Here is a 26,532-nt window from a genome sequence, read left to right as displayed (position 1 = left end):
TGATCCACTGCTGAAAAAAGAAGACTGTTACACCTTACAGATATTAACCAGCCCGGTACACCTACAGCTCACTTCCTTATGGCTAAAACAAAACCGGAGGCCGGTGCTGTGACACGGTTGAGCAATAGTTAACAATATAGTAGCTCTTATCACAGCCTGGGCTGTGTGTGCAGTTTGAGCAAAGACAGAAAAAAACTTCCTTGTTGAGGGTGGGAGAGGCCATTTCCCATTGAACTAAGAGCTGTCCCTTGTCAGACCAGCCTGCGAGCTGCTGGGACAGACGCCCTGAGCTGCTGGAAAAGCTCCAGTGACCTGTGGAGCGTTTACGGAGGCAGTGGTTTTCCACCACCCAGAGCTGACCACAAAGCCCCGTGTCCCTGGCGAGGCCCAGCTGAGGCTCACAGCTGCGGGTTGGCACGGTCAGGGGCTTTCCTGCCTCCCTCACAGAGACCTCCCCAAGAAATAAACACACAACAGCTAATGCAGCAACTGTACTTTGAAAGAGTTAATTGGGGGAGTGGGGAGCCAGGCTCCTCCTCCTGAGGCAGCAAGCGAGGAGGGGGAGGGACGTCCAAGTGCTGTTTTTGTCATGTGCTCAGCTTGTGTGTTTGGGTTTCCCCGTCTCACTCTTCCTGTCACAGCAGCACAGAGCTCAGTACAGGGAGAGACAGCCGTGAGAACTTCAGTCCTCTCAGGCTTGGCTCCCGAATTCCCCCTGTTTTCTCATTCCCCGCAGGGCGATGGCTTCTTGGGTCAAACCCACCTGGGTCTCCTTCTGCCTCCTGTCTCTCTGCTCTGACGTCTGGGCTGGTAAGTGACCCCCGTCCTCATCAAGTTCCATCCCCCATCCAGGAGAGCTGGGCCCAGAACTGCACTCTCTTGAGACCTGAAGTGGTTCAGTGTTTGCACTGCTTCATGGTGGGGGCAGGAATCTCAGCTCAGGGCCTTGGCCAGGGGAGCTGGCCCAGCGAGACAGGGGGTTGACAAGCCTCAGAGAGTGGGAAGGTGAGTGGCAGGGCCCATGTCAGCATCCCGGACGGGCCCCCTACCTGGGCTCTCCTCTGAGCTCACCCTGTACCACAACTCACTTCTTTAGATGCTTGAACAGAAAGGAGAAAAAAGGAAGGGTACAGAGGTGGGAGTTAATTAACCCAGAGTGGTCGGGGGTCATCTCCAGCCGTGAGGAGACGGTGAGAGCACTGGAAGGGGAAATTACCGATTGCCGTGTGAGAGCCATTCCATGTCTTTTGTGGGTGTCAAATTCGCCTATGAATTCCAGCTCAGCCGTGTCCCCTTGCAGTCTGGTTCGGAAGAGTTTTTTGTTTGTGTGAACACGGCAGCTTGAGTTGCCTTGTGAGGTATCGTTTAAATGCCCAGACCTGTGGAACATAGATGTATAAATTGTTCTCTCCTGTGTTACTGAATCGTGCGGTCTGGGATCTCTCCAAATGTACAAGACTTTCTGTTGCTCCAAAGGAGTCAACATCCATCAGCAGACAGGTACTAATGGCAAGTCAACTCCCAACCCATTATACCTCAGTGTAACACAGTGCGACTCATCCTACGGGTGCCCCCTGCTCGACACGTTGTTAACCGTCTTTTCAGCACCAGAGCGCCCCCTTCTGGCTGGTGTCTTACCCACTGTTAGCTATTTTCCTACCCTTGCAAGTTTGGACCGACATCCTAGTCATCTGGGAGAACTGGGAGAACTGGGAGAACCGTCTCTCAGCATGAGATGTCACACAACCCAACACCGGCTTCGTTTCTTTACATTCCAATTAGATTGTGGGTTTATTTTTCTTTCGCAGGGAACTAACTTTGGTCTCTATGCCGGCTTCTCGTGCTCACCTATAATCTGTCTCTGCCGTGACTCACTCTGTCGTATATCCAACCCAAAAGGGTGTGTTTTAGCTTGAAGTGCTTGAGGGACTCTCAGGACAAGTTAGTGAGGCCAGTTTCTCTTTGGTCAATGAGGATCCAGACTTCAGAGGGGCATCTCCGTGAGCTCACCTCCCCCTGGCCCAGAAGGGTTTCACCCCACACACTGGTGGAGGAAGACCCGCCCCTCGGACTGCACTGAGCATGCTCCAGGGGATGTGCGGGTATAAAAGGGAGTAACCGAGCTCCATCTAGGCTGACCACCGGAGAGGGAGGACCGCAACCCTTGCTCGTGGGAGCTGGAGGTCCCGAGGTCTGGTCCTGAGATCCGTGGCCAGCAGAACTCCAGGGAATTAGGCATGAGGAGGGGCCCAGAGACCTTGATGCCGCTTGGATGGAGTCTTCAGGCAGCGTGGTAGGACGTGACCCAGGGAGAGTGAGCAATTGGCATCTCCCACCCTTTTGAGGTCAAGTTCACTGGGATTCCCAGCTGGCCCAGAGGAAGACCACTGGAGCACTCATAGGGGCCATGCTCAGGGCCTGGGGGAGTTGGCCCCTCTCTATCTAGAGCCCCCCCACTCCCTAGTGGCAGCCCCTTGAGAACTGGAGACGATGCCCCTCTGCCCTGTAGCTGAGGGCTGCCCCATTGACTCCAGCAGCTAGGCCACTCTGCCCTGAATTCAGGGGCCACTGGCTTGACTCTGGCCACTAGGTCATACTGTCCTCTGCTAGAGGGCGATGGGATTAACTATGGACAATATGCCATGTGGTCCTGAAAGCAAGGGATGCTGCATTGACCCAAACCATCACATCACACAGCTCAGAACCCAAGCCCATTGATTTGGCTCCCACCCTTGGACCTCAGCATGGCAAGGCCTCAGACGGTCGGGTAGACACAGACCCAGCACCAGCCAAATTTGATTGCTGGGCCACACAGCTCTGTCTGTTGGACACCGAGGCAAAGCAGGGGTGCCTGTGTAAATACAACATGGTCCTGGAATCTTTTCTCCTCCTCAACTAGCTCTCAGAGTCTGTTCAGAAGCTGCCTACATCGTTATGGGTCATCATCATGCCTTATGAACTTCCACTCATTTCATCCAATGAAACCCACAATTAGCGAACATGCATGGGCCCTCTTAGCCCAACACAACTCCTCATTTTTATGTTCCGTTCCACTGGGGATCAGACTTTTCTGCATAAAAACCACAATGACCCAACTCTGACAACTCGCTCAGTTTGAGCATTGAGAGGAAAGAGCGGGAGGGTGAACTTGGGAATAGTTTCAGGGCGACAAATTCCTTGTCCCAAAATTGGGATTCACACTTCGGAACTTGATCCAGTTCTGCCAAAAAAAAGGGACTGTTCAACCTTTCAGAGATTAACACGGCCATCACACTTACAGGTCGCTTCCTTCATAGCTAAAATGAAACTGAAATTGCTTCTGTTATATGGTTGAAAGATATGAGACAATCCGGTAGCTCGTGTCCTGAAAGAGCAAAAGCAGAAAAAAAACCCTCCTGTTTGCTCACTGAAAGTACCCAGAGCATGAAAGTTGTGCACACCAAGACAGGGGGGTTCAAACTTGGGGTGGCAGCTTGGAAGGGTAGGCAGCTGGTGGACTGTGAGATTGTTCGTTTAGTTGAGGGGAGGGGAAAGTGTTATTTGTGTTCGTTGGTAGCCAGGCTTCCTGTGAGACACTGAGCAAGGCGAGGGAGGGACGGCTGATTTCTGTTCTGGATCTTGGCTCAGCTTGTGGGTGTGGGTTTCCCCTCCTGTGTTTTCTGTCAAAGCAGCAGAGAGCTCAGTTCAGGGAGGGACGGCCGTTTTATCTCCAGCTCTCTGGGTGCAGACCTCGGCCTCACCCCATAAAGCTGCTTTCTCGACCCCACGAGGGGCATGGCCTCTTGGGCCAAGCCTGTCTCCATGTATGTCTGGATCCTGAATTTCTGCTGCATCACTTTGGCGGGTAAGTGGTCCCTGTGCTGCTGAATGTCTGCCCCATCCCAGCCCCTTTCTGCCAGGGCTGGGGGACGGAGAGGCCCCTCAGGATGCTGTCCCAATCTCAGAGTGCCTCTCCCATCCCAATCTCTCTCCTTCCTGCAGGGCTGCACCGTCTCTCCTTTCTCCAGCTCATCACCCCACAGGCAGCCCCTGGTCTGCCCAAGCGGCTGAATGTGCTGAAGGTGGACGACCTGCTGCTCTCCGTCTATGACAGCGACAGCGGCAGAGTAGTTCCTCGCAATGGCTACAACCAGGACAGACAGGACTTTTGGAGACCGATTAGGGCTGAGTGCCTGTCCTGGGACTCCTGGGTGGAGACCACGTACCAGGCCCTGGTGCGGGAGGTGAACGCCAGTGCCCCACGGGCCGGTGAGTCTCTGAGACCCAGACATGGCTCAGAAAGGGGGTGGGTTGGCAGCTCAAAGGAGCGAGGTAGGAGCTAGGACATGAGGGGGAAGGGACTTCCCTAGTACCTACGTCTTAGCGTGGGGGAAGGGGCTAAGATCTGGGACTCGGAGGCTCTGCCTCTGTGACTAGTGCTTAGTGTGACCTGAACTCTGGGCCATGTGTGGAGGACACCGGATGATTGGTGGGGTGCCCCAAGGAGATGGTAGGTGGGTATTTCATCCCATCAAGTGACAGTCCCAAGGGGATCTCTGTGAGCCAACCTGCAAGACTTTATTGCCAACCCTGTGAGGGACGTGTGTGTTTATGTGGGGGCAGAGGACTATAGGACTCCTGGGTCCCATGCATGGGAGAACTTTCCCCTCCCCCACATCCGGCTAGTACAAACTGAGTAATCCAGCCGTCCCCTCCGTCCCCAGAGCCTTACTACATGCAGATCCTGCAGACCTGTGAGCTGGACGATGCCACCGGCGACATCCGAGCCATCACCAAATATTCCCTCAACGGGGAGGACGTGCTGCAGCACCAGTCGGACCAGAATCTCTGGTTCTCGGTGCACCCGGCAGCCTGGTCCCTGGCAGAGCGCTGGAACCGGGCCAGGGAGACTTTTGCAGAAATCACCCCACAGCGATGCATGTTCATTATTGAGGAGAGTGGGCTGTTCATCACTGGGAAGACAGGTGAGTGCCCTGCCACTCCCTCTCAATCCCAACCCCCAGCCTCTGCTCTCCCATTTCCTCTGACCAATGACTCTTCCTCTCCCCCCAGCCCAGCCCACAGCGCATCTGACCCTCGTCCCAGGGACCCAGGCTCGACCGCACCACCTCGTCTGCCACGTGACAGGCTTCTACCCCCGCCCCATCGAGGTGACCTGGGAGCGGGGGGGCCAGGTGGCCCAGGGGGAGCAGCTGACCAGCGGAATCCTGCCCAATGGGGACCTCACCTTCCAGATCCAGGTGTCCATCGAGTTGGATGAGGAGGGGGGCAACCCCACAGAGCACGTATGTGTGGTGAGACACAGCAGCCTGGGGAACACCCCCCTGAGAGTGACCTGGGGTGAGTACTGGGGGCAGGACATGGGCGGAGCCTGGGAAGGGGGCACTGGCTACTGAGGAAAAGGTCATATCAGAGATGGACGCATAGGGATGGGGGAAATGGGAAGTGAGAAAAGCAGAGAGGGCATTTTGGGGGCACCTGGGGTTGGGTGCACAGAGAGAGGCCTACAGCAGACTGGGAGACATTTTGGGATGATCAGAGGGGACAGGAAGCAGAGGGTGATACTGGGGGCTCACACAGGAGAAGGCAGGGGCAGAGAAAGCAAGACACACGGGAGACAACGTGGGCCATAAATGCAGAGATAAAGGGGAACGAGGCAGAACTTGGGGACAAAATCCAATCAGTATCTTAGAGGCCTGTGTACGAATGCTAGGAGTGTGGGGAATGGGCAGGAAGAACTTGAAGAGCTAATAAATGAACCCAACTGCGCCATGGCTGGTATCACAGAGACCTGGTGGGATAAAACACAGGACTGGAATATTGGTAGAGAAGGGTCCAGCTTGCTCAGGAAGGACAGGCAGGGAAAACAGGGAGGAGGTGTTGCCTTGTATATTACAAATGTTTCTACTTGGACTGAGGTGGAGATGGACCTAGGAGACAGACGTGTCGAGAGTCTCTGGGTGAGGTTAAAAGGGTAATAAACAAGGGTGATGTCATTCTAGGGGTCTACTACAAACCACCCAGGTGGAAGAGGTGGATGAGAATTTTTTTTAAAAAAATCTCAAAATAATCCAAAGTGCAGGTTTTGGTGGTGATGGGGGACTTCAACTATCCAGACATCAGTTGGGAAACTAAGGGTATGTCTACACTACATGGCGCCGTTGACGGAGCCATGTAGATTACCTTTGTAGACATAGGAAAATGAAGCGGCGATAAATAATCACCACTTCATTTAAATTAAAATGGGTGCCGCGCTGTGCCGATCAGCTGTTTGTTGGCACAGCGCTGTAGTCTGGACGCTCCGCGGTTGACATCAAAGGCATTTCTTGACCTCCCCAGTAAACCTCATCCCACGAGGCATAACGGGGAGGTCGACAAATGCCTTTGATGTCAACCGCGGAGCGTCCAGACTACAGCGCTGAGCCAACAAACAGCTGATCAGCTCAGCGTGGCAGCCATTTTAATTTAAATGAAGTGGTGATTATTTAAATCACCGCTTCATTTTCCTATGTCTACAAAGGTAATTTACATGGCTCTGTCAATGGAGCCATGTAGTGTAGACATACCCTAACACAGCAGGGCACAGACTATCCAACAAGTTCTTGGACTGCATTGAAGACAATTTTTTTTATTGCAGAAGGCGGAGAAAACTATATGGAGGGGAAACTGTTCTAGATTTGATTTTAACAAACAGGGAGGAACTGGTTGAAAGTGGAAGGCCACTTGCGTAAAACTGGTCATGAAATCATAGTGTTCGTGATTGCAAGGAACGGTAGAAGGGAGACAAGCAAAATAGAGACTCTGGATTTAGGGAAGGAAGATTTTAATAAACCCAGCTAGTTAGTAAGTGAGGTCCCATGGGAAGCATCACTCAAAGGAAAAAAATTGAAAAGAGTTGGCAATGTTTCAAAGACACATTATTAAGGGCCCAAAAGCAAACTATTCCACTGTGTAGGAATGATAGAAAGTCTGGCAACAGACTGCCTTGGATCAACCAGGGGATCTTGCATGATCTACAAATCAAAAAAGGAGCTGTAAAAAAAGTGGAAACTTGGTCAAATTACAAAGGATGTATATAAGCAAATAATGCAAGCTTATCCTAAAATACTCAAGGAGCTGATAGAGGAGGTAACTGAGCCATTAGCCATGATGTGTGAAAAGTCATGGAAGTTGGAAGAGATTCCAGAAGAATAGAAAAGAGCAAATTTAGGGCCCAGCTATAAAAAAGGAAATAAGAACAACCCAGGAAACTACAGATCAGTCAGTTTAACTTCTGTGGCAGGGAAGATAATGGAGCAAGTAATTAAGGAATTCATCTGCAAACATCTGGAAGATGATAAGGTGATAGGGAATGGCCAGGATGGATTTGTAAAGACCAAATCATGAAAAACCAATCTGATCACTTTCTTTGATAGGCTATCAAGTCTTGTGGAGAAGGGAGAAGAGGTGGGCGTGGGATACCTAGGCTTTAGTAAAGTTTAGGTATGATCCTATCAATAGACTAGGGAAATGCAACCCAGATGGGGCTACTGTAAGGTGGGTGCATAATTAGCTGGAAAAAGCGTTCTCAGAGAGTAGCCCACAGTCATGCTGGAAGTGGGTACCAGGCAGGGTCTGGGAGGAGCAGGCCGGCGGGAGGAAGGAGATGCTGGTTCAGGATTCCCAGGAAGGGAACGTGGGGGTGGGAAAGGCCCTGTGGGAGGGGCGAGGCACAGGGAATACGGAGGACCCTTGACTCAGTCTGTTTTGGGACATTTCCAGATTCCCAGTCCCCGGGCCTGCCTGGTGTCCTGTGGATCGTGATTGGCTGTGTCCTCGCTGCCCTGTCAATCGGCACCCTTGGATTGTTCCTGTGGAAGAGGCCAGGTGAGTGATGCTCCCAGAAGCACAGCGCCCCCTAGAGACCACCCTGAGTCAGCAGTAAGAGGCAGGGGAGAGCGCCCCCTGCTGAGCCCCCCTCTCTTAGCCAAGTACCCGCCAGCCTGGCCCTGCTTAGCCTGGGATCCCAGGGGCTGAGCCCTGGCTGGAGAGCAGTGTGGTGGGAATTTGTCCGCAGCTCCGAATCCCAGTCCCCACCCCCAGCACTCACTGGCTTCAGGCATAGGAGGGAGCCCCAGGGGTCAGAGTCTCCAGACGGGTCAATTTCTGCTTTGCCTTCTCCTGCAGGGGCCTGGAAGCGGCTGTATCGCCCGGCACGGACATAGCCAGGGACCCTTGACTCTGCTTCGTCCACAGCAAAGTCATTAGGCGGTTCCTCAACAACATCTTGCTCAGATGACACCGGGTGACCCAACACGAACAGGCTCTGCCATGCCACCGGCTTGGGTCCACATTACTGCCTTGATTTTCTTGGGTGCTCTCTATGATTTTCTCTGCATGGCTCAAGTCTGCGCAAGCACAGGTAGCCTATGGCAGTGGTGGGAATCCTGTGGTCCCGTGTTTACTGTTGCCACCTGCAGGGAGGCCAGATTTTGCTGGTTTGCATCCACATTGTTTTTTTCTGACGTGACCTGCACAGAAAACCAGGGCGTATGAGGTGAGGTGGACGCTGGTAGCCCTGCTATGATTTAATCAGCACCTCCCGTAAATTCTGGGGATCCAATCGTCGTTAGCAAAACTACCCTGTTCTCAGAGACTTTGTTACAACAGTCTTAACTGCTAAGACACAAGGTCCCGTCGCAGCCTGCAGCCTAGGAGGCTGAAGGGTGCCCCGAATGTTTAACGTCTGTGTCTTTACCGCTAGGACCAGGGTCCCGTCACGGAGGGCAGCCAACAGGCTGACAGACACCCCAGAGTTTATAGGAAGAGCTTATTACATCTCTTCCAACCGCTAGGATACAGGATCCCTTCGCAGTGGGCAGCTAGGGAGGCTGAGAGATGCCCCAACGGATCTATCCTCTGGAAGCGACACGATCCAACGCTCAAGCTCCCCCTATACCTGTCCCTTATGACCAGCTGAAGTTCTTTTAAATTGTGCTTGGTTCTGTTAGAGCAACTGAAGGAGTCAGGTTAAAGTTTAACCAGTTACAGGTTTATTAAAAAGGCTTATAAATCATATGGTCACAATGGCTATTACGCTACTTCTTAACTGCTAGCAAATATAGATCTTAAAATGGTTACAAAGGAAAAGGAAGATAGAAAATAATGGTACCAAGTGACAGCTTAATCTTTAAAGAGCTCTAATTCTATGCATGCACTACGACGAAGGACATATACAGGTACAATTTTTACCCCCTTCTGTGCCTCTCGACTCCAGCGAGTCAGGCCAGGGCCGGTCCCTCAACTCCTCGGAAAGATGAATACGAGGTGGGCGTCCCCTTGGAACCTCGGGATGTCAAACACCAAACCCAACCAGCAGATAGATGGTAGATTGATTGACACTCAAAGAAAATGTGCTGCTGGACCCATCTTTATACCCCTAGGGGCCCGTATCCTCTTTCTTATCTAAGATGCCAAATTGTACTGGTCCGTTTTGTGGTGCCAGTTCTTACAAGGGAGTTTCAAATAATTTACACTTGTAAGAGAGAGAGATAGCTAAATTAGGAGTACCGGACATTCTTTGCTGGGTGGGAGATTCTTCCCCCCCGGACAAGTGTGTGTTCGTATCAATATGGGTTTCAGTCAAGGGCACTCCTCGGGAGCCTCTTGGTCAGCGATTAGTTCGACCAGCCTCTTATCTCTGCTTACAGTTGTCCAGGGTCACTGGATGAGCTAGCATATCTGAGCCTCCTGTTCAAGGCTTTCAAAGACCATGCTGTTTTATTGCTCTGTGTGCCTTGCATGCTTTCAAGCAAGCAAAGATGGATGTTAAGGGGGGAGGTTCATGTCTGGCTACAGCAGCCAACTTCCTTAGCCTCAGTTGGCCATCTCAGGGCTATGGCCCGCTTTGTGCTTTTTACCTTTCCAATCAGGAAATTAACTTTCTCTTGTACAATTACCAAAAAATGGCAACATTATATATCTACGTAGCTCCCCAAAGAGCTTGCTTAATCCTGGTCTACACTAGGGAGTTTTTCAAAATACCTCCCCCCCCATATGTCCAACCCCGTTATTTTGAAACAACGGGCTGGTTATTTCAAAATCTCTACTTTTACTTTCCTCAGGGAACAACGCTCATTTCAACATAGTTCTTTCCAAACAGCCGGTGCTGCTATTTCAAAATAACGACTCCCGGGCATCATTTGAAGTAGTTACTCTCCAGTGCGCCCTGGGGCTCTAAGTCGAGGTTGCGTATCCACATGAACGGAGCCACCTCGGGCTCATTTTGAGTCTCCCCCCAGGTTCAATAGGGAGCAGGTAATAAAACCTACGGGCATCGACACTAGAAGTTGATTGTGAAATTTGATCACTCCCAAAACAACAACATCAAACCAGCATCTCCACACTCCTACGCAGCTTTGAAATTGTCTCCCTAGCAGCATTCCAAAGACGGGTGGGGATTTTAACAGCATTTTGAGAACTCCTGATGGATCGATGGGGAAGGAGAGAGACCCAGAAACTCACAAAAGCCACGTCGGTGTATTTGTGGATGCATTTCCATGCCACCCCAATTGCTACCTCTGCAGTGGCTGCACATCAATTTCCAGACGTCTGACTGCCTCTCAGTTTTCTCAGAGCAGATTTCACGTCCTTGTTGCGCAGTGCATAGATGGCCGGGTTCAGCATGGGCGTCACCACGTTGCCGAAGATCTGAACGGGCGGCCCCAGCACCTGGCTCAGGTGGGGCTGGGTGTAGATCAGAGCGCAGGGTCCAAAGAAGAGCGTTACCACCGCCAGGTGGGAGGCACAAGTGGAGGCCGCTTTGCTCCACGCGTGGGCCGAGTTCATCTTGAGGACGGCGTAGACGATGCGGACGTAGGATGCGAGGATGAGGAGGAAGCAGGTCAAGGGCACCAGACCGATGTTGGTGAAGGCCACGGTTTCGAGGACACGTGTGTCCGCACAGGCCAGCTTGACCACGGGGAAGATGTCACAGAGGAAATAGTCTATCACGTTGGACCTGCAGTAGGGCAGCGTGAAGGTCAGGCCGGCAAGGACGGTGGCGTGGAAGGAGCTGGCAATCCAGGAACTGGTGGCTAGGAGGGCGCACACCCGCTGGTTCATGATGAGCAGGTAGCGCAGCGGGTGGCAGATGGCCACGTACCGGTCGTAGGCCATGACGGTGTAGAGCAGACACTCGGTGCTGCCCAGAAAGTGGCCAAAGAAGACTTGGGCCATGCACCCACCTAGGGAGATGACTCTACTCCGTCCCCAGAGGATGGCCAGCAATTTTGGGACACTGACGGAAGAGAGGCCAATGTCCAGCACAGAAAGGTTAGAGAGGAAGAAGTACATGGGTGTGTGCAGGTGGGGGTCGCCGAGGATGGCGGAGAAGATGACCACGTTGCCCAGCAGGGTGCAGAGGTAGAAGGCTAAGAAGGTGAAGAAGAGGATGGTCTGGAGACCCTCTGTGTTGGGGATCCCTAGGAGGATGAAATGAGTCACTGTCGTGCCGTTCCCCAGCCCCATTTGGGTCTCATTCCTGGGTGGAGGAGAGAGATAAGACCAGTGAGTGACTGAAATGAACATCCACCCTCCCGTGGCCGCAATGCTCCCCTGTCCTTCCACCGCCTCCGCGACTCTACCTCTTTGGGCTTGGTGTGTATGTCTGGCATTGTCATGCCATTTGGGGTGAACGCTGCCCCGGGATGGTGCTGATCTTGGAGGGAGGAAATATTGGCCTGGAGGAGCCTATGGTCCGGAGATGAAAAGTCAAAGGAAACGTCTATTCTATTCTATTCTATTCTATTCTATTCTATTCTATTCTATTGACCTATGCCAATTACTTCTTTTCTATCCTATCTAGGTCCTTACTCCCAAATCTACCCAAGTATCTTTGAGCCTTCCATTTGTCCTAATATTTCTCATTCATGCCATTTGGGGTGAGGTTCTACCCTGGGCTGGTGCTGATCCTGTAGGGAGAAAATATCACCTTTGAAGACCCTACGGTCCATTGATGAAATGACAACGGGAACGTCTAGTCTAGTCCAGTTCAGTCCAGTTTTATCTAGGTTTTTCTTCTCTCCTGACCTATTGCCATTCTGTCTAGGCCAGGCGTGGCCAAGAGGGGTTCCGTGGATCAGATCCAGCCCTCGAAGTGAGTTGATCCGGACCGTAGAGGCCCTACTGCTCCTTCCACCCCCAAGCCAGTCAGCGTCCGTGGTGGCAGGAAGCGTACAAAGTCTCCTCCCGCCCTGCAAATGCTCCCATGTCGTTTCGAAGAGCCGTGTGCTCCTGGCAGGATGGGAGGAAACTTCGCACACTCCCCCCAACCCCAGGCCAATTAGAGATGGCCTAGGGCCACTTAAAAATGTCTGAAGTGGGCCCCGGTCAAAAATTATTGCCCACCCTTGGTCTAGGCTCTTCCCCCAATTCTATTCTGTCTACGCCCTTCTCCAAATTCTAACCAAAGTACCTTAGAGTGAAGAATTGTCCTGGCTTTTTTAATGATGGGGACAGTTGGGTGGGCATTGTGGGGTCCAAGCAGGCAGGAGGGAGAATTGTGGGGTGTCTAGACCCCGCTACACAAATTCTTGGGCATCTTGGTCAGAGCCAGCTGGAAGGGCTGTCTATCAGTAGAACCCACAGCTGGACATCTGTAAAGCTGCACAGTCAACTTGTGGAACTCCTTGCCAGAGGGTGTGGTGAAGGCTTGGACTTTATCAGGGTTCAAAAAAGAGCCACATCGATTCATGGAGGTTAGGTCCATCCAAGGAGCTGGAACCGAGGACGTGGGGGTGTATGCCTCCCTGGCTTGACATGGTCTCCACCATACCCAGTTCGGTTCATTGGTTCTCTAGACACCACTACACAAATTCTGTCAGCACCTCTGGCCACAACTTGTCCTCACTCTGCTATCAGCGGGAAGCTGCCTTCATGCTGGAGGGTGTGGGGATAAGATGAGATTTGCAGGCCAATGAGGAAAGGTTTGCATTTTGCTGGAGAGTTTCCCTAAGCAGGGGACAAAGGGCCAAGGGGAGACACTGGTAGGTCAGGGCTATGGGGAGAGGGAGGTGAATGAGGCAGAGACGGGCAGGCGGGTGCCACATAGGGGAGGACAGAGGGACCAATTTCGCTCCAGGGACGATATTTCGCCCTGGCATGAGGCGGACAGTGACCGGTTCACAGACAGGCAGAGAGAGAGAGAGAGATCTTTCCCAAAGCAGGAGCCTTACACTGGCTGCATCGGGAGTGGTCCTTCCAGCTGATGGCAATTCACCCTTCCTGTCCCCCGGTGATGGCTCTAGCATCTTCTGTCTGTCTCATCTCAACAGCCCCTCTGCCAGGACGGGGACACAGCCTGGGTGCTCGGTGTCCGGACGGGAGCCTTAATCCCCTCCAAAGTGAGTGCGGACATCCCAGAGCACACCGCCCCACGGCAACCTCACCACTTCCAGCCTCCCTGCAGCTCTCCTTGGTTTTTATAGCCCATCCGGCCCCATGGGACCAGGGCTTTGTGTCTCCTCCTGGCTCCTGGTCTGAAGCCTCAGCAGAGTCGTCAATTAATTGAGGTTTGGCAACTTTTTGGCTCTGGAAGCCGGCCCCTCAGGTGGCATAAATACCCATCATGCCATGGGGCAGAAAGGGCCCCATCCGCTACTCCACTAGGGTCCCAATTTTGCTCCTGCTCCCGCTCCCCTGCCTAACATTTTTGGGATTTCCAGGACAGGCTCTGCCCAAGAGTCCGTATTCGCCCATCAGGAACTCGCTGAACTCTTCTTTCCCTCAGTTTCCCCTTGTTATCAACCCCTTTCACACTGAGCTACGCCCTGGGTATCCCCTTCCGGAGTCTCCATGTGTCTGTAATGGGGGCGGCCCACGGGGGCCCCCGTCTCGGTACCTTACTATAGGCCCTACCCTAATCCCGAGGGTGAAAGCCGTGATCATGCCAATAACAAGAGTTGAGTGCCCTCCCGGGTCTGGTGTTTGTGGAGCCCAGCTGACACCAACCAAGAATAACTTCCAACTCTGGTCCCACCCTGGGAACTCGTTGTTAGTATCAACGTTTTAATTAACCCCACGGGTAATTACACACCCTGTGGGTGACGTATCACATTTGCATCTGCCTCGGCATTCTGGCTCCCAAATTAGCTGCCCTCCAGAGGATGGGCAGGGAACGAAAACGATTAGAGGAATCACAAAGGGCCTTGTTAAAACTGCCGGTGCGGGAGCTGGAGTCGATAGATGGGGGAAATCATTCCTAGGGGTGGGAAGACAGCCTGAGACTTGAGGCAGTGTAGCAGAGGCCTGCGGTGAGGTCTGAAGCCTGAGCTAAAGTAGCCAACTCTTTGCAGCTGTTCACATGGGCAAAATAACGGGGCACACCCGCATACAAGAATGAGCGACACCCTAATACGTCACTTGTTCATCTCTCTGCATAAAGACGTATCTCAGAGGCCGTGTGTTTGGCCAGGGTGAGAATGGAAATTTCCACTGTTCACCGAGCTGGTCCATTGTCACGGACCTTCACATGTGAGTGTTCTTTAAACATAGAGCGGGGAATGGGAGCCATGAGTTGCTGGCAACACACCAAACCGGGGGTCTTCTCTGAGAACCGAGTGTGTGAATTTCTTGTGCAGGTCAGCGCCGGCTGGATGGGCTGTCTGTCAGTAGAGCCCACAGCCAGACATCTGTCAACCTGCACCGTCAACCTGTGGAACTCCTCGCCAGAGGATGTGGTGAAGGTCAGGATTTTAACAGGGTTCAAAAAAGAGCTAGATAGATTCATGGAGGTTAATGGCTATTAGCCAGGCTGGGTAGGATTGGTGTTCACAGCCTCTGTTTGTCTGGAGGTGGGTGACGGGGAGGGATCAGGTGAGGATTATCTGTTGCGATTCCTTCCCTCTGGGGCACCTGGCATTGGTCATTGTTGGCTGACAGGACACTGGGCTGAATGGACCTTTGGTCTGCCCCGATCTGGCCGTTCTTGTGTCAACCCCATAGCATCCCTTGTCTCCCTAACCAGGTGCTGTCTCTGCCCATGAAAGAGTTTCCCACCACTGTAGCTAACCACCACCAACCCCCAGAGCATGTAGGAATGAGGCAGGTAGCTATTCTTGCCCAGTGACAAGCCAGTTTTGGTTTGATTCAATCAGCCACCATGCTCTAAAGAACTAGGGGTCGCCAAGTGAAATTCATAGGTCTCAGGTTGTAAACAAACCACAGGCCGTTTTTCTTCATGCAGTGCACAGTCAACCTGTGGAACTCCTTGCTGGAGGATGTTGAGAAGACCAGGACTTAAACAGGCTTCCAGAAAGAACTAGATAGGTTCATGGAGGTGAGGTCCATCAATACTTATTAGCCAGGGTGGGTTGGGATGGTGTTCCTCGTGTCTGTTTGTCTGGATAGGGGTGAGAGGAGAGGGATCGCCTGATGATTCCTTGTGTTCCCTCCCTCTGGGGCACCTGGCGCTGGCCACTGTTGGCAGACAGGACACTGGGCTACATGGACTTTTATTCTGACCCAGCCTGACCGTTCTTGTGTTCTTCTGTTCCTAAAGGCCCCTTCTCCTGAACGCTGACTGTGCAAATGAGAAAGACACAGAGCTGTGTTCAGCCCCAGGAGAAGACGAGGGTGTTACGGCTAACACGCAGCCTGGAACCTCAAAAATCTGGACCCGATTCCAGTCTCTCAAACAGACAACTATTGCGCCCGTAGGCAGCTCAATCAAGATGGAGAGTTTCACCAAGCTAGTAGGAAGGAGGTGCCCAGTGAGATGGGGGAGCCTGGCTCCTTTACCCGGAAAGTCTCTGTGCCTCAGTTTCCCTTTGCACAAGAGCCTCCTTACTGTGTTGGTGAACACTGAAAGGTGGGGTCCGTTCCACATTGTGTCTGAGCAGCATCCGGCCCTGGGACAATTCCCTGGTTTGTGTTGCATGGCAGGAGGGCCTAAGCGAGCAAGAACATCCCATCCACCTGGGAATGGCTGGGTTCGATTCTCAGCTGGCAGAATCGACACGCCTCTCCTATCCCAGTGCAGTTTCTCCTGAGTGACACCAGGCATGTGGCAGGGAAGGGACACAGCCGAAGGGAACCCGATGGGGTTCCCCTGAAGTGGGGCTGGCCCCTAACATTTGGGCACCTGAGGCGGGGAGCTCAAATGACGCCCCCATTCCTCCTTGCTTGGGCCAAAACTTGGAAAGGTCTCAATTTCCGTCCCATGGTGCTACGGCTATTTATGGCGCCTAGGGGCCGGGTCCCAGGGGCCTACGACCGTGATCTGAAATGCTGCCCAGCCTCAATTAATTGGCGACTTTGCTGAGGTCTCAGACCGGGAGCCAGGAGGAGACCCAAGGCCCTGGTCCCATGGGGCTGGATGGGCTATAAAGACCAAGGAGAGCCGCAGGGAGGCTGGAAGTGCTGAGAAAGTCATGGGGCGGGTAGCACCATGGGGCGATGTGATTCCAGCAGCCCTTGTTCACGTCAGAGGGTATTAGGGCTCCTTGCAAGCACCCAGGCTGTGCCCAAGTCCCAGCCAAGGGGCCGTTGGGATGAGACAGACTGAAGATGCTAGAACCATCGCTCGGGGACAGGAAGAGCAAATTGCCGCTAGCTGGAAGGACCATTCTGGATGCAGCCAATGGAAGGCTCCTGCGTTGGGCAAGTTCTTCTCTCTCTCTCCCTGCCTGTCTCTGAACCGGTCACTGTCCACCTCGCATCGGGGAAAAATATCGCCCTGGAGTGAAATCGGTCCCTCCGTCCTCCCCTGTGCGGCACCCGCCTGCCCGTCTCTGCCTCATTCACCTCCCTCTTCCCATAGCCCCGACCTACCAGTGCCTCCCCTTGGCCCTTTGTCTCCTGTTTAGAGAAACTCCCCAGCTAAAGTCAAACGCTTCCTCTCTCGAACCCCCCTGAAAAATAGGAAGCTTTTCCTAAGGTCCAACCTCAACCTCCCTTGCTGCAGATTAAACCCGTTGCTTCTTGTCCCATCCATAGAGGCCAGAGAACAATTTTGCTCCTTCCTCCTTGTAACACCCTTGTAGATACCCGAAAATGACCTAGGAAGAAGAAATACAGTAATTCCTCATTGAACACTATAGTGAATGTCTGAAAATGTTCATGCTAAGCGGAAACGTGCTTTGCGGGGTCAAATTTCCCATTAAAAATAATGGAAAAGACGGGGGTCGCATGTCAGGTGATGGTGGCAACGTCAATTTTTTGTTGGTGCTGGGACATCAATGTCAACATCAGATATCTAGCAAGACAAGTTGCCAAGCTTTGTTAAAACACAAAGATAAATATGTGAGTGAGCGGAGGAGCACTGTGACCATGTATATTCATCCGCTCGTGCATATTTACCACTGTTTTTGCCAACCCATACTGCCGCATGAAGTAGTCCGTCACTTGATTATTTCGTGTTATTTCGGGGATGGTCGTATTATTCGAAAAATGTCCCCCACCCCCAAAATCAAGCTATTGCAAAAACGTGTTAAGTGGGCACGTGTTAAATGAGTAATTATTGTATTAGCCATGAATGTCAGGCTTGAAGGTTAGAACTGGGGCCTACGTAGGATAGAAAAGAAGCAATTGGCATAGGTTGGAGGACTAGACTAGACTAGACTAGACTAGACTAGACAAGACATCCCGTTTCTCCATTTGTATTATGGACACTACAAAGCAGACCTTTCCTTGTCCCATGCTCAGATGTAGCCCTGTGATGCCTTCACCCCAAAAGGCATGACCATGAGAGAACTATGCACCACGTCCAAGGAAAGATTCGCGAGGGCAGTGGATGGAAGGGTGAGATTTACCGTTATAGGACAAAAGGTTTTCTAAATTATTTCAATGATTCTCTGTCCTTATTTCTCTCCTCCACCCAGGAACGAGTCCAAAATGGACCTCGGCAACCGCACGACGGTGACTCATTTCATCCTCCTAGGGATCCCCAACACAGAGGGTCTCCAGACCATCCTCTTCTTCACCTTCTTAGCCTTCTACCTCTGCACCCTGCTGGGGAACCTGCTCATCTTCTCTGCCGTCCTTGGTGACTGCCGCCTGCACACCCCCATGTACTTCTTCCTCTCCAACCTCGCTGTGCTGGACATTGGCCTCTCTTCGGTCAGTGTCCCGAAATTGCTGACCATCCTCTGGGGATGGAGCAGAGTCATCTCCCTAGCTGGGTGCATGGCCCAGGTCTTCTTTGGCCACTTTCTGGGCAGCACCGAGTGTCTGTTTTACGCTGTCATGGCCTACGACCTGTACGTGGCCATCTGCCACCCGCTGAACTACCTGCTCATCATGAAAAGGCAGGTATGCACCCTCTTAGCCACCGGTTCTTGGATCGCCAGCTCCTTCCATGCCTCTATCCTCACCAGCCTGACCTTCACGCTTCCCTACTGCGAGTCCAATGTGGTGGACTATTTCCTCTGTGACATCTTCCCCGTGGTCAAGCTGGCCTGCGCGGACACTCATGTCCTTGAGACCATGGCCTTCACCAACGTTGGTCTGGTGCACTTGATCTGCTTCCCCCTCATCCTCGCCTCCTACGTCCACATCTTCTATGCCATCGTCAAGATGAACTCGGCCCACGCGTGGCGCAAAGCGGCCTCCACTTGTGCTTCCCACCTGGCGGTGGTGACGCTCTTCTTCGGGCAATGCGCCGTGATGTACGCCCAGCGCCAACAGAGCAAAGCGCTGGTGACCTCCATACACATCTTCGGCATCGTGGTGACGCCCATGCTGAACCCGGTCATCTACTCACTGAGGAACAAGGAGGTGAAAGTCGCGCTGAGAAAACTGTGGGGGGATCTCATGCCGGCACGTTGATGTTTAATTTAATGAAATTGAATGTTGATAAATGTAAAGTGATGCACATTGGAAAACATAATCCCAACTCTACATACGATGTGATGGGAACTAACTTAGCTACAACTGCTCAAGAGAGAGATCTTGGAGTCATTATGGATATTTCGCTGGAAACATCCATTCACTGTGCAGCGGCAGTCAAAAAAACAAACTGCATGTTAGGAATCATTAATAAAGGTATAGTGAATAAGATGGAGAACATCTTATCGCCTCTCTATCAATCTATGGGACGCCCACGTCTGGAATACTCCATCCAGATGCGGTCGCCTCATCTCAAAAAAGATCTCTTGGCATTGGAAAAGGTTCAGAAAAGGGCATCAAAACTGACTGGGTCCCCTATGAAGAGAGATTAAAAAGACTTGGACTTTTCAGCTTACACAGAAGGAGCCGAAGGGGGGATAGGATAGAGGTCTGTAAAATCATGAGCGGTGTGGAGAAAGTAAATAAGGAAACGTTAATATTTGTTCCGACAATATAAGAGCTAGGGGCGAGGTTGAATATCCAGAGGTTCCTTTCCATGGGTAGAACACAGAACCAGCTGGCGATGCCACCTCGTGACCTGGGCCAATTTCACAGCAGACCTGGGTTGCCTACCAAGTTAGTGCTTCCCCAGAGTGGGAGTGTAGAGACATCTGGATAAGGAGAGGGTGGTAAGTCAGTGTCGACCCAAGGAAACATGGCAAACAGGGTTCCTCAACCTGATCTGTGAGCAAAAGGCCCACCCAAGTCAGCTGGGAAGCCTCCTTTTCCCTCTGGGTGGTGACCTGTAGGTGCATCCCTCTCACAGTCGCTGTCCTTGGCCAGGGCAGAGCCGAGCTTCAGAGGGGCTTCTGCAAACTTCACCCCCCACCTACTCACTTGCTGCATTGGCCACTCATTGGCCACTGCTCACCACACCCTCCACCGGCCAGCCAGCTGGCTGTTCATCGTTCCTTTCCACCAGCCGGCTGTGCCTCCGACACATCACACATGCTCAGTCCTAACCTTTGCCAGGAAGGCTCTTCATGGTTTGTAGCTCTGGGTGGAAACACCGTCCCACCACCAAAGAGTTTGACTTGCTCTCATTCCAGCGGGCAGTGGGAACACACCCCTGCAGCCGGGATCTATCAGCATTCACAGGGGTGTTGTGAGCAAGACACGAAAAATCATTCATCTGCCCTGAGTAGGCCTCAGTTGGAGGATTGTGTCCAGTTCTGGGCATCACATTTCAAGAAAGATGTGGAGAAATTGGAGCAGGGCCAGAGAAGAGCAACAAGAATGATGAAAGGGCTGGAGAACATGAGCTAGGATGGAGGGAAGGCTGAAGGAATTGGGCTTGTTTAGTTTGGAGAGGAGAAGACTGAGAGGGGACATGATAGTGGTTTTCAGGTATCTAAAGGGTGTCACAAGGAGGAGGGAGAAAAATTCTTCTCCTTGGTCTCTAAGGACAGGACAAGCAGCAATGGGCTTAAATTGCAGCAAGGGAGGTTGAGGTTGGACCTCAGGAAAAACTTCCTAACTGTCAGGGTGGTGAAACACTGGGATAAGTTGACTAGGAAGGTTGTGGAATTTCCATCACTGGAGATATTTAAGAGCAGGTTGGATAGACGTCTATCAGGGATGGTCTAGATGGTGCTTGGTCCTGCCGTGAGGGTAGGGGACTGGACTCGATGACCTCTCAAGGTCCCTTCCCGTTCTGGAGTTTTGTGATTCTATCTCCCTGCACGGAGCACTTGGTGGTTATAAAATAAAAGAGCTATGGATTCTAGGACTGCCCTCATAAAATTGGGACATCTGGTCACCCTTCCTCAACACACTTCCATTTAAGGAGCCCATGGGAATTATCTGTAAATAAGACAATGCCTAGCAGAGAGGGCACCTGGATTCCAGTACAGACTCTTTAGAAGTGTCCCTATTTGCCCACGAGTAACAGATTTCTCCCTTTGTTATCCCACCTGTTAAACAGGGATTATTCAATCCTTGATCACGCTCGGCCATTGCATGTGTGTCTCATTCAAGCGGGGAGAATCTCTCTCGGTCTGTGCTTGGTGTGGCCCAAAGGGTCCCACGTGCCAGTGCTGGACTGTAGGTCCTACCATAATCCCCATGATAAAATCAGTGATGACACCGATCACAGCAGTCCCAGGAAGTTCCAACTCTGGGGTTTGTGACAAAGAATTCAGCTGATGCAGAGGTAACTTCAGATCCTTTCGAGTAGCGAAAAGGCTCTCCAGCAGCTCTGGTGCCCTGGGCAGCTCCCTCAGCCACTCTCCAGACCCAGAGTCAGCCTGGCTCGTGGGCTGCATTCCGGGCAGCACTTTGCCAACAGCCCTAGTGACTCCCAGCACCTTCCCCGCACCCCTTCTCCGCCAGGCCTCTCCCTGCCAGAACCAATCTCCTCCAGGCCTTGCAGCAGCCGGCGAGATCCCAGCCGCAGCAGGATCCAGAACCCGCCCGAGCCATCCGGCTCCTCTCTCCAAACTGGGGCCACCAGCTCTCTCCCTGCACTGCCTGGGAGAGAGCAACGGTTTCCCTCCTTTTTCGCAAGGGCTCATGGGACTTGTAGTTTCTAGGGCTGGATGGCAGCACCAAGGGCCCTCCCAGGCAAAGTCAGAGGATGCTATAGCAATGGGGCCTACACACACAAGATGTTCCACACAGTCAGTGTATTCAGCGGGAGATAAGCGGAACAGCAGCGGGTACCACAGTCACTTGTAGTCCCCCGTCACACTACTTGTGAATTTCCCCCGACACATGATCCGCTGCAGCAACCACAAACAGACTCCTGTTGGCACAAGGACTTTTCAGGAGCCCTTCCCCATCGGTGGCCACCATATCCTATGGGCAGTGATCGCCTCTCTAATATGGCCGATGGCCTTCCGGGCAGCCCACAGGGCTTACGTGTGGAGTAACGTGAGAAATCCCTCCTTGGGTTCCACAGGCATCCCGTAGTAACAACACAGGGAGCTCGTTGGGTGAGGGGAGGGGGGGTGACGTAGCCAGTTCATTTCCTGTCATGGCAGGTAAAAGGCACAAACATGATGGGCAACCAGGCTAGTGAGTCGGCTGCACAGTTAACCCTCCTTCATCACAGTGGCCGCAAAGGATGTCGTCACGGAGACAGCCAATTGATTTTAGTACTTTTGAAATAACTTCTGAGTGTAGACAGGCCCTGGGAGACGTTTTCCGGGTGGGTACCAGCAATAGCTTACCAGGTGACTTTGAAAGGTCTCAATTCTGCCTTCTTCCTGTTCAACTCCTCTACACAGTCTGGCACCTGAGGCGGCCGTCTCCGTTCGCCCCGTGGGAAGGCCAGCCCTGCACTGGAATCAGGGCAGGAGGAGCAAGAGCAGAATCCGGATGCTGGTGCAGCGGGGGATCGGGCCCTTTCTGCCCCACGGCGCTACAATTATTTATGCTGCCTGAAGGCCAGGTCCCAGGGGCCTATGGCCATGATCTGAAATATTGCCCCATCTCCATTAATCAGCGACTCTGCTGCGGTCTCAGACCGGGAGCCAGGAGGAGACTCAAGGCCTTGGTCCCACAGGGCTGGATGGGCTATAAAGACCAAGGAGAGCTGCAGGGAGGCTGCAAGTGGTGAGGAAGCCGTGGGGCGGGTAGCAGCATGGGGCGATGTGCTTCCGGCAGCCCTTGTTCATGTCAGCGGGCATTAGGGCTCCTTGCAAACACCCAGGCTGTGCCTCTGTCCCGGCCGAGGGGCCATTGGGATGAGACAGACGGAAGATGCTAGAGCCATCGCCGAGAGATAGGAAGGAAGAATTGCCATCAACTGGAAGGACCGCTCCCGATGCAGCCAATGTAAGGTTCCTGCTTTGGGAAAGATCTTCTCTCTCTCTCTCCCTCCGTTTCTGCCTGTCTCTGAACCGGTCACAGTCCATCATGCGCTGAGGCAAAATATCGTCCCTGGAGCAAAATCAGTCCCTCCGTCCTCCCCTGTGAGGCACCCGCCTGCCCGTCTCTACCTCATTCACCTCCCTCTCCTCATAGCCCCGACATTCCAGTGTCTCCCCTTGGCTCTTCATCGCCTGCTTAGGGAAACTCCCTGGTGAACGGCAAACCCTTCCTCACTGGCTGCAGATCTCACCATAACCCCTCCCTGGCATGAAATCTGACAAACCCTCCAGCCCCCCAACTTCCAGCTCTTCCAGCTGTGCCTATTTCCCTTCCGCTTCGTGACTCTTCCTACCGTGTCGGACATCATAACGCCCACCCAATCGCTCCCGTCACTAAGGGTACGTGTCTACTGCAATGCTATTTCGAGATGCCGGAGGTATCCTGAACTAGCTACCCCGCATCTTTTGAACGCATCCGCTATATCAAAATATAGCAGACGTAGGTTTCGGCATCCCTGTAACACCCCATTCCTCAACGAAGAAGGGATGTCTCAAAATGGCATTTTATTTCGAAATTTGATGCGGCGTAGATGTGCCAGTTTTTGAAATAGCCTCTTCTGAAAAAGAATCGAATACAGTGACGCCAATTATTTCAAGCTAAGGGTATAGTATAGATGCACCCTAACAGAGTGGGGTCTGTGTTCCATTACATTCATGGGTTTGCGTCTTCCATCCTCCTCCTCTTCCTGAGAGCAAACACAGAGTGGCACAGGCATTCAGAACAACCCCCAGCAGAAACTGAGCACTGCCCTGCCCACATGGGCAACACTTGGCAGAGAGGGCGTGTGAGAGAGAACAAACCATGAATGTGAAATATTAGGACAAATGGCAGGCTCAAAGGTTCTTGGGTAGATTTGGGAGAAAGGACCTAGATAGGATAGAAAAGAAGTAATTGGCATAGGTCAATAGAATAGAATAGAATAGAATAGAATAGAATAGAATAGAATAGAATAGAATAGAATAGAATAGACGTTTCCTTTGACTTTTCATCTCCGGACCATAGGCTCCTCAAGGCCAATATTTTCTCCCTCCAAGATCAGCACCATCCCGGGGCAGCGTTCACCCCAAATGGCATGACACTGCCAGACATACACACCAAGCCCAAAGAGGTAGAGTCGCAGAGGCAGTGGAAGGACAGGGGAGCATTGCTGCCATGGGAAGATGGATGTACGTTTCAGACACTCACTGGTCTTATTTCTCCCCTCCACCCAGGAATGAGTCCCAAATGGGGCTGGGGAACTGCACGGTGGTGACTCATTTCATCCTCCTAGGGATTCCCAACACCGATGGCCTCCAGACCATCCTCTTCTTCACCTTCTTAGCCTTCTACCTATGTACCCTGCTGGGCAACGGGGTCATCTTCTCCGCCATTCTCGGCGACCCTCGTCTGCACACCCCCATGTACTTCTTCCTCTGCAACCTCTCTGTACTGGACATTGGCCTTTCTTCCGTTAGCACCCCGAAATTGTTGGCCATCCTCTGGGATCAGAGCAGAGTCATCTCCCTAGGTGGGTGCATGGCCCAGGTCTTTTTCTGGCACTTCCTGGCCAGCACCGAGTGCCTGCTCCTCACCGTCATGGCCTACGACCGATACGTGGCCATCTGCCACCCGCTGCGCTACCTGCTCATCATGAACCGGAGGGTGTGCTCCCTCCTAGCTTCCGGTTCCTGGATTGCCAGCTCCTTCCACGCCACCATCCTCACCAGCCTGACCTTAACTCTGCCCTACTGCAGGTCCAACGTGGTGGACTATTTCCTCTGTGACATCTTCCCCGTGGTCAAGCTGGCCTGTGCGGACACACACGTCCTCGAGACTGTGGCCTTCACCAATATTGGTCTGGTGCCCTTGACCTGCTTCCTTCTCATCCTCGCGTCCTATGTCCGCATAATCTACGCTGTCCTCAAGATGAACTCGGCCCATGCGTGGCGCAAAGCAGCCTCCACTTGCGCCTCCCACCTGGCGGTGGTAACGCTCTTCTTTGGACCCTGTGCCCTGATCTACACCCAGCCCCACCTGAGCCAGGTGCTGGGGCCGCCCGTTCAGATCTTCAGCAACGTGGTGACACCCATGCTGAACCCGGCCATCTATGCACTGCGCAACAAGGAGGTGAAATCTGCTCTGAGAAAACTAAAAGGGGATCGGACACATGCACGTTGATGTGCGGCTAGTGCAGGGGCAGGAAGTTGAGCTGTATGAAAACGCATCCACAAATACATCTGCATGTCTCCTCTGTGGCTTTTGTGAATCTCTGTGTCTCTCGCCTTCCCTATCTGGTCTATCTGGAGCTCTAGAAATGCTCCTAAAAATCCCCAGCTGTCATAGAATCCTAGAACCCCAGGGCAGGCAGAGACCTAAAGAGACATCGAGTCCAGCCCCCTGCCCAAAGCAGGACCAACCCCAACTCAGTCATCCCAGTCAGGGATGTGTCAAGCCGAGACTTAAACACCTCTAGGGATGGAGATTCCACCCCCTCCCTAGGGAACCCATTCCAGTGCTTCCAACCCACCTAGGGAAATCGTTTTTCCTACTATCCAACCTAGACCTCCCCCACTGCAATGTGGGACCATTGCTCCTTGTTCTACCATCGGCCACCACTGAGACCAGCCTCTCTCCATTGTCTTAGGAAACGCCCTTCAGGGAGTTGAATGCTGCTACCAAATCCCCCCTTGCTCTTCTCTTCTGCAGACTAAACAAGCTTGAATCCCTCAGTCTCTCCTTGTAGGTCAGGTACTCCAGCCCCTCCTCGTAAGTCAAGTCCCCTTCCCTTCAAGAGGGACCTTCCAAATTCTTGGCTTTCTTTCCAAATTGGAAGGAACCCGGATTGTGAGCCATGGAGATCCTCCATGAAATAGGATCCGCTCTCCGTACCCATCCAGCTCAGCATGAATGAGGTGCTCACCTGGCATGGAAACAGAGATGGGTCAGCTTCCCACTGACAGGCTCTCTTGCCCCGATTGTTTTTGCCAGTATTTGCATGTGTACGAGCCAGTATCCACCATGTGAAGCAAAGGGAAGAAAAGTTGGGCTCCCCTTTGGTATCAGGATTCCTGGAAAAAGTTTCCCCATTTCCTTCACTGTAGAATCTGTCCATTTGGGGATCCACACAGGGGAGCGACAGTTGTTCCCCCACCAGGTATTTGGGGCAAGGCGGGTCCACAGTGAGCAAGGCAGGCGCTGCTCGGTATGCACAGGAGCACAAGGGGAGAGTGGAAAGAACGTGAGTCTAAGAGGTACCCCGACACTGTTCCAAACAACCCCACGTTTTTGGTTCCTATCCCCTAGCTAGTGAACCATCCCCTCATCTTTTGGTAGAATCCAAGAATCCTAGAATCCCAGAATCTGAGATTCTGCCAACCCAGTCCCCACAAGATCAGAATCCTAGGATCCCAGGTCTGAACAAGACCTCAGGAGTCATCGAGTCCAGCCCACTGCCCAAAGCAGGACCAACCCCCACTCGACCATCCCAGCCAGGGCTTGGTCAAGCCGGGACTGAAACACCTCTAGGGATGGAGATTACACCAAACGTCTTCGACTTGCTGAAGGGCGAGCATTGCTTAAGGGAGATGCATTGAATTCAGTCGGCACCGAAGAGCACAGAGGACTTTGAAAATCTCCAGCGCAATGCCCACACCTTGAACTCTTCATGTGTTTCGTTATGGTTACGTCTACACTGCAGTGTTTGCTGCAAAAGCCTATGCAAATGAACCACGGATTAGCATATCCCCACGCTTCATTTGCATAATTTATTTAAGCTGGTTTTGTGCAAAAACATGGACTCTTTTCTTGTGCAAAACC

At 52.5% G+C, this 26,532-nt stretch overlaps 4 protein-coding genes across 4 annotated transcripts; 3 read left to right on the top strand and 1 right to left on the bottom strand.

The window, feature by feature from the left end:
• The first annotated feature begins 680 nt into the window (after window positions 1-680).
• LOC142821197 (DLA class II histocompatibility antigen, DR-1 beta chain-like) lies at window positions 681-16,179 on the top strand. The gene is made up of 6 exons (XM_075912036.1): window positions 681-810; window positions 3,982-4,248; window positions 4,704-4,964; window positions 5,053-5,340; window positions 7,762-7,866; window positions 8,167-16,179. The coding sequence occupies exons 1-6, from the start codon at window positions 741-743 to the stop codon at window positions 8,202-8,204; spliced, it is 1,029 nt and encodes a 342-aa protein (XP_075768151.1). The 5' UTR covers window positions 681-740; the 3' UTR covers window positions 8,205-16,179.
• On the bottom strand, window positions 10,576-11,508 carry LOC102453994 (putative olfactory receptor 10D4). Its single transcript, XM_075911879.1, has one exon. It carries the CDS (start codon window positions 11,506-11,508, stop codon window positions 10,576-10,578), a length of 933 nt encoding a protein of 310 aa, XP_075767994.1.
• A 786-nt stretch (window positions 16,180-16,965) lies between the features above and the next one.
• On the top strand, window positions 16,966-19,016 carry LOC102453755 (putative olfactory receptor 10D4). The gene is made up of 2 exons (XM_075912252.1): window positions 16,966-17,778; window positions 17,859-19,016. The coding sequence occupies exons 1-2, from the start codon at window positions 17,771-17,773 to the stop codon at window positions 18,802-18,804; spliced, it is 954 nt and encodes a 317-aa protein (XP_075768367.1). The 5' UTR covers window positions 16,966-17,770; the 3' UTR covers window positions 18,805-19,016.
• Window positions 19,017-23,961: 4,945 nt separating this feature from the next.
• On the top strand, window positions 23,962-24,894 carry LOC102453517 (olfactory receptor 10D3-like). Its single transcript, XM_006126710.3, has one exon. The coding sequence runs from the start codon at window positions 23,962-23,964 to the stop codon at window positions 24,892-24,894; it is 933 nt and encodes a 310-aa protein (XP_006126772.2).
• Window positions 24,895-26,532: the final 1,638 nt, after the last annotated feature.

Source organism: Pelodiscus sinensis, chromosome 30 (genome assembly GCF_049634645.1).
Source record: "Pelodiscus sinensis isolate JC-2024 chromosome 30, ASM4963464v1, whole genome shotgun sequence".
Lineage (NCBI taxonomy): Eukaryota > Metazoa > Chordata > Testudines > Trionychidae > Pelodiscus > Pelodiscus sinensis.
Note: the sequence above shows the minus strand (reverse complement) of the source record. Positions and strands in the feature narration are given on the sequence as shown.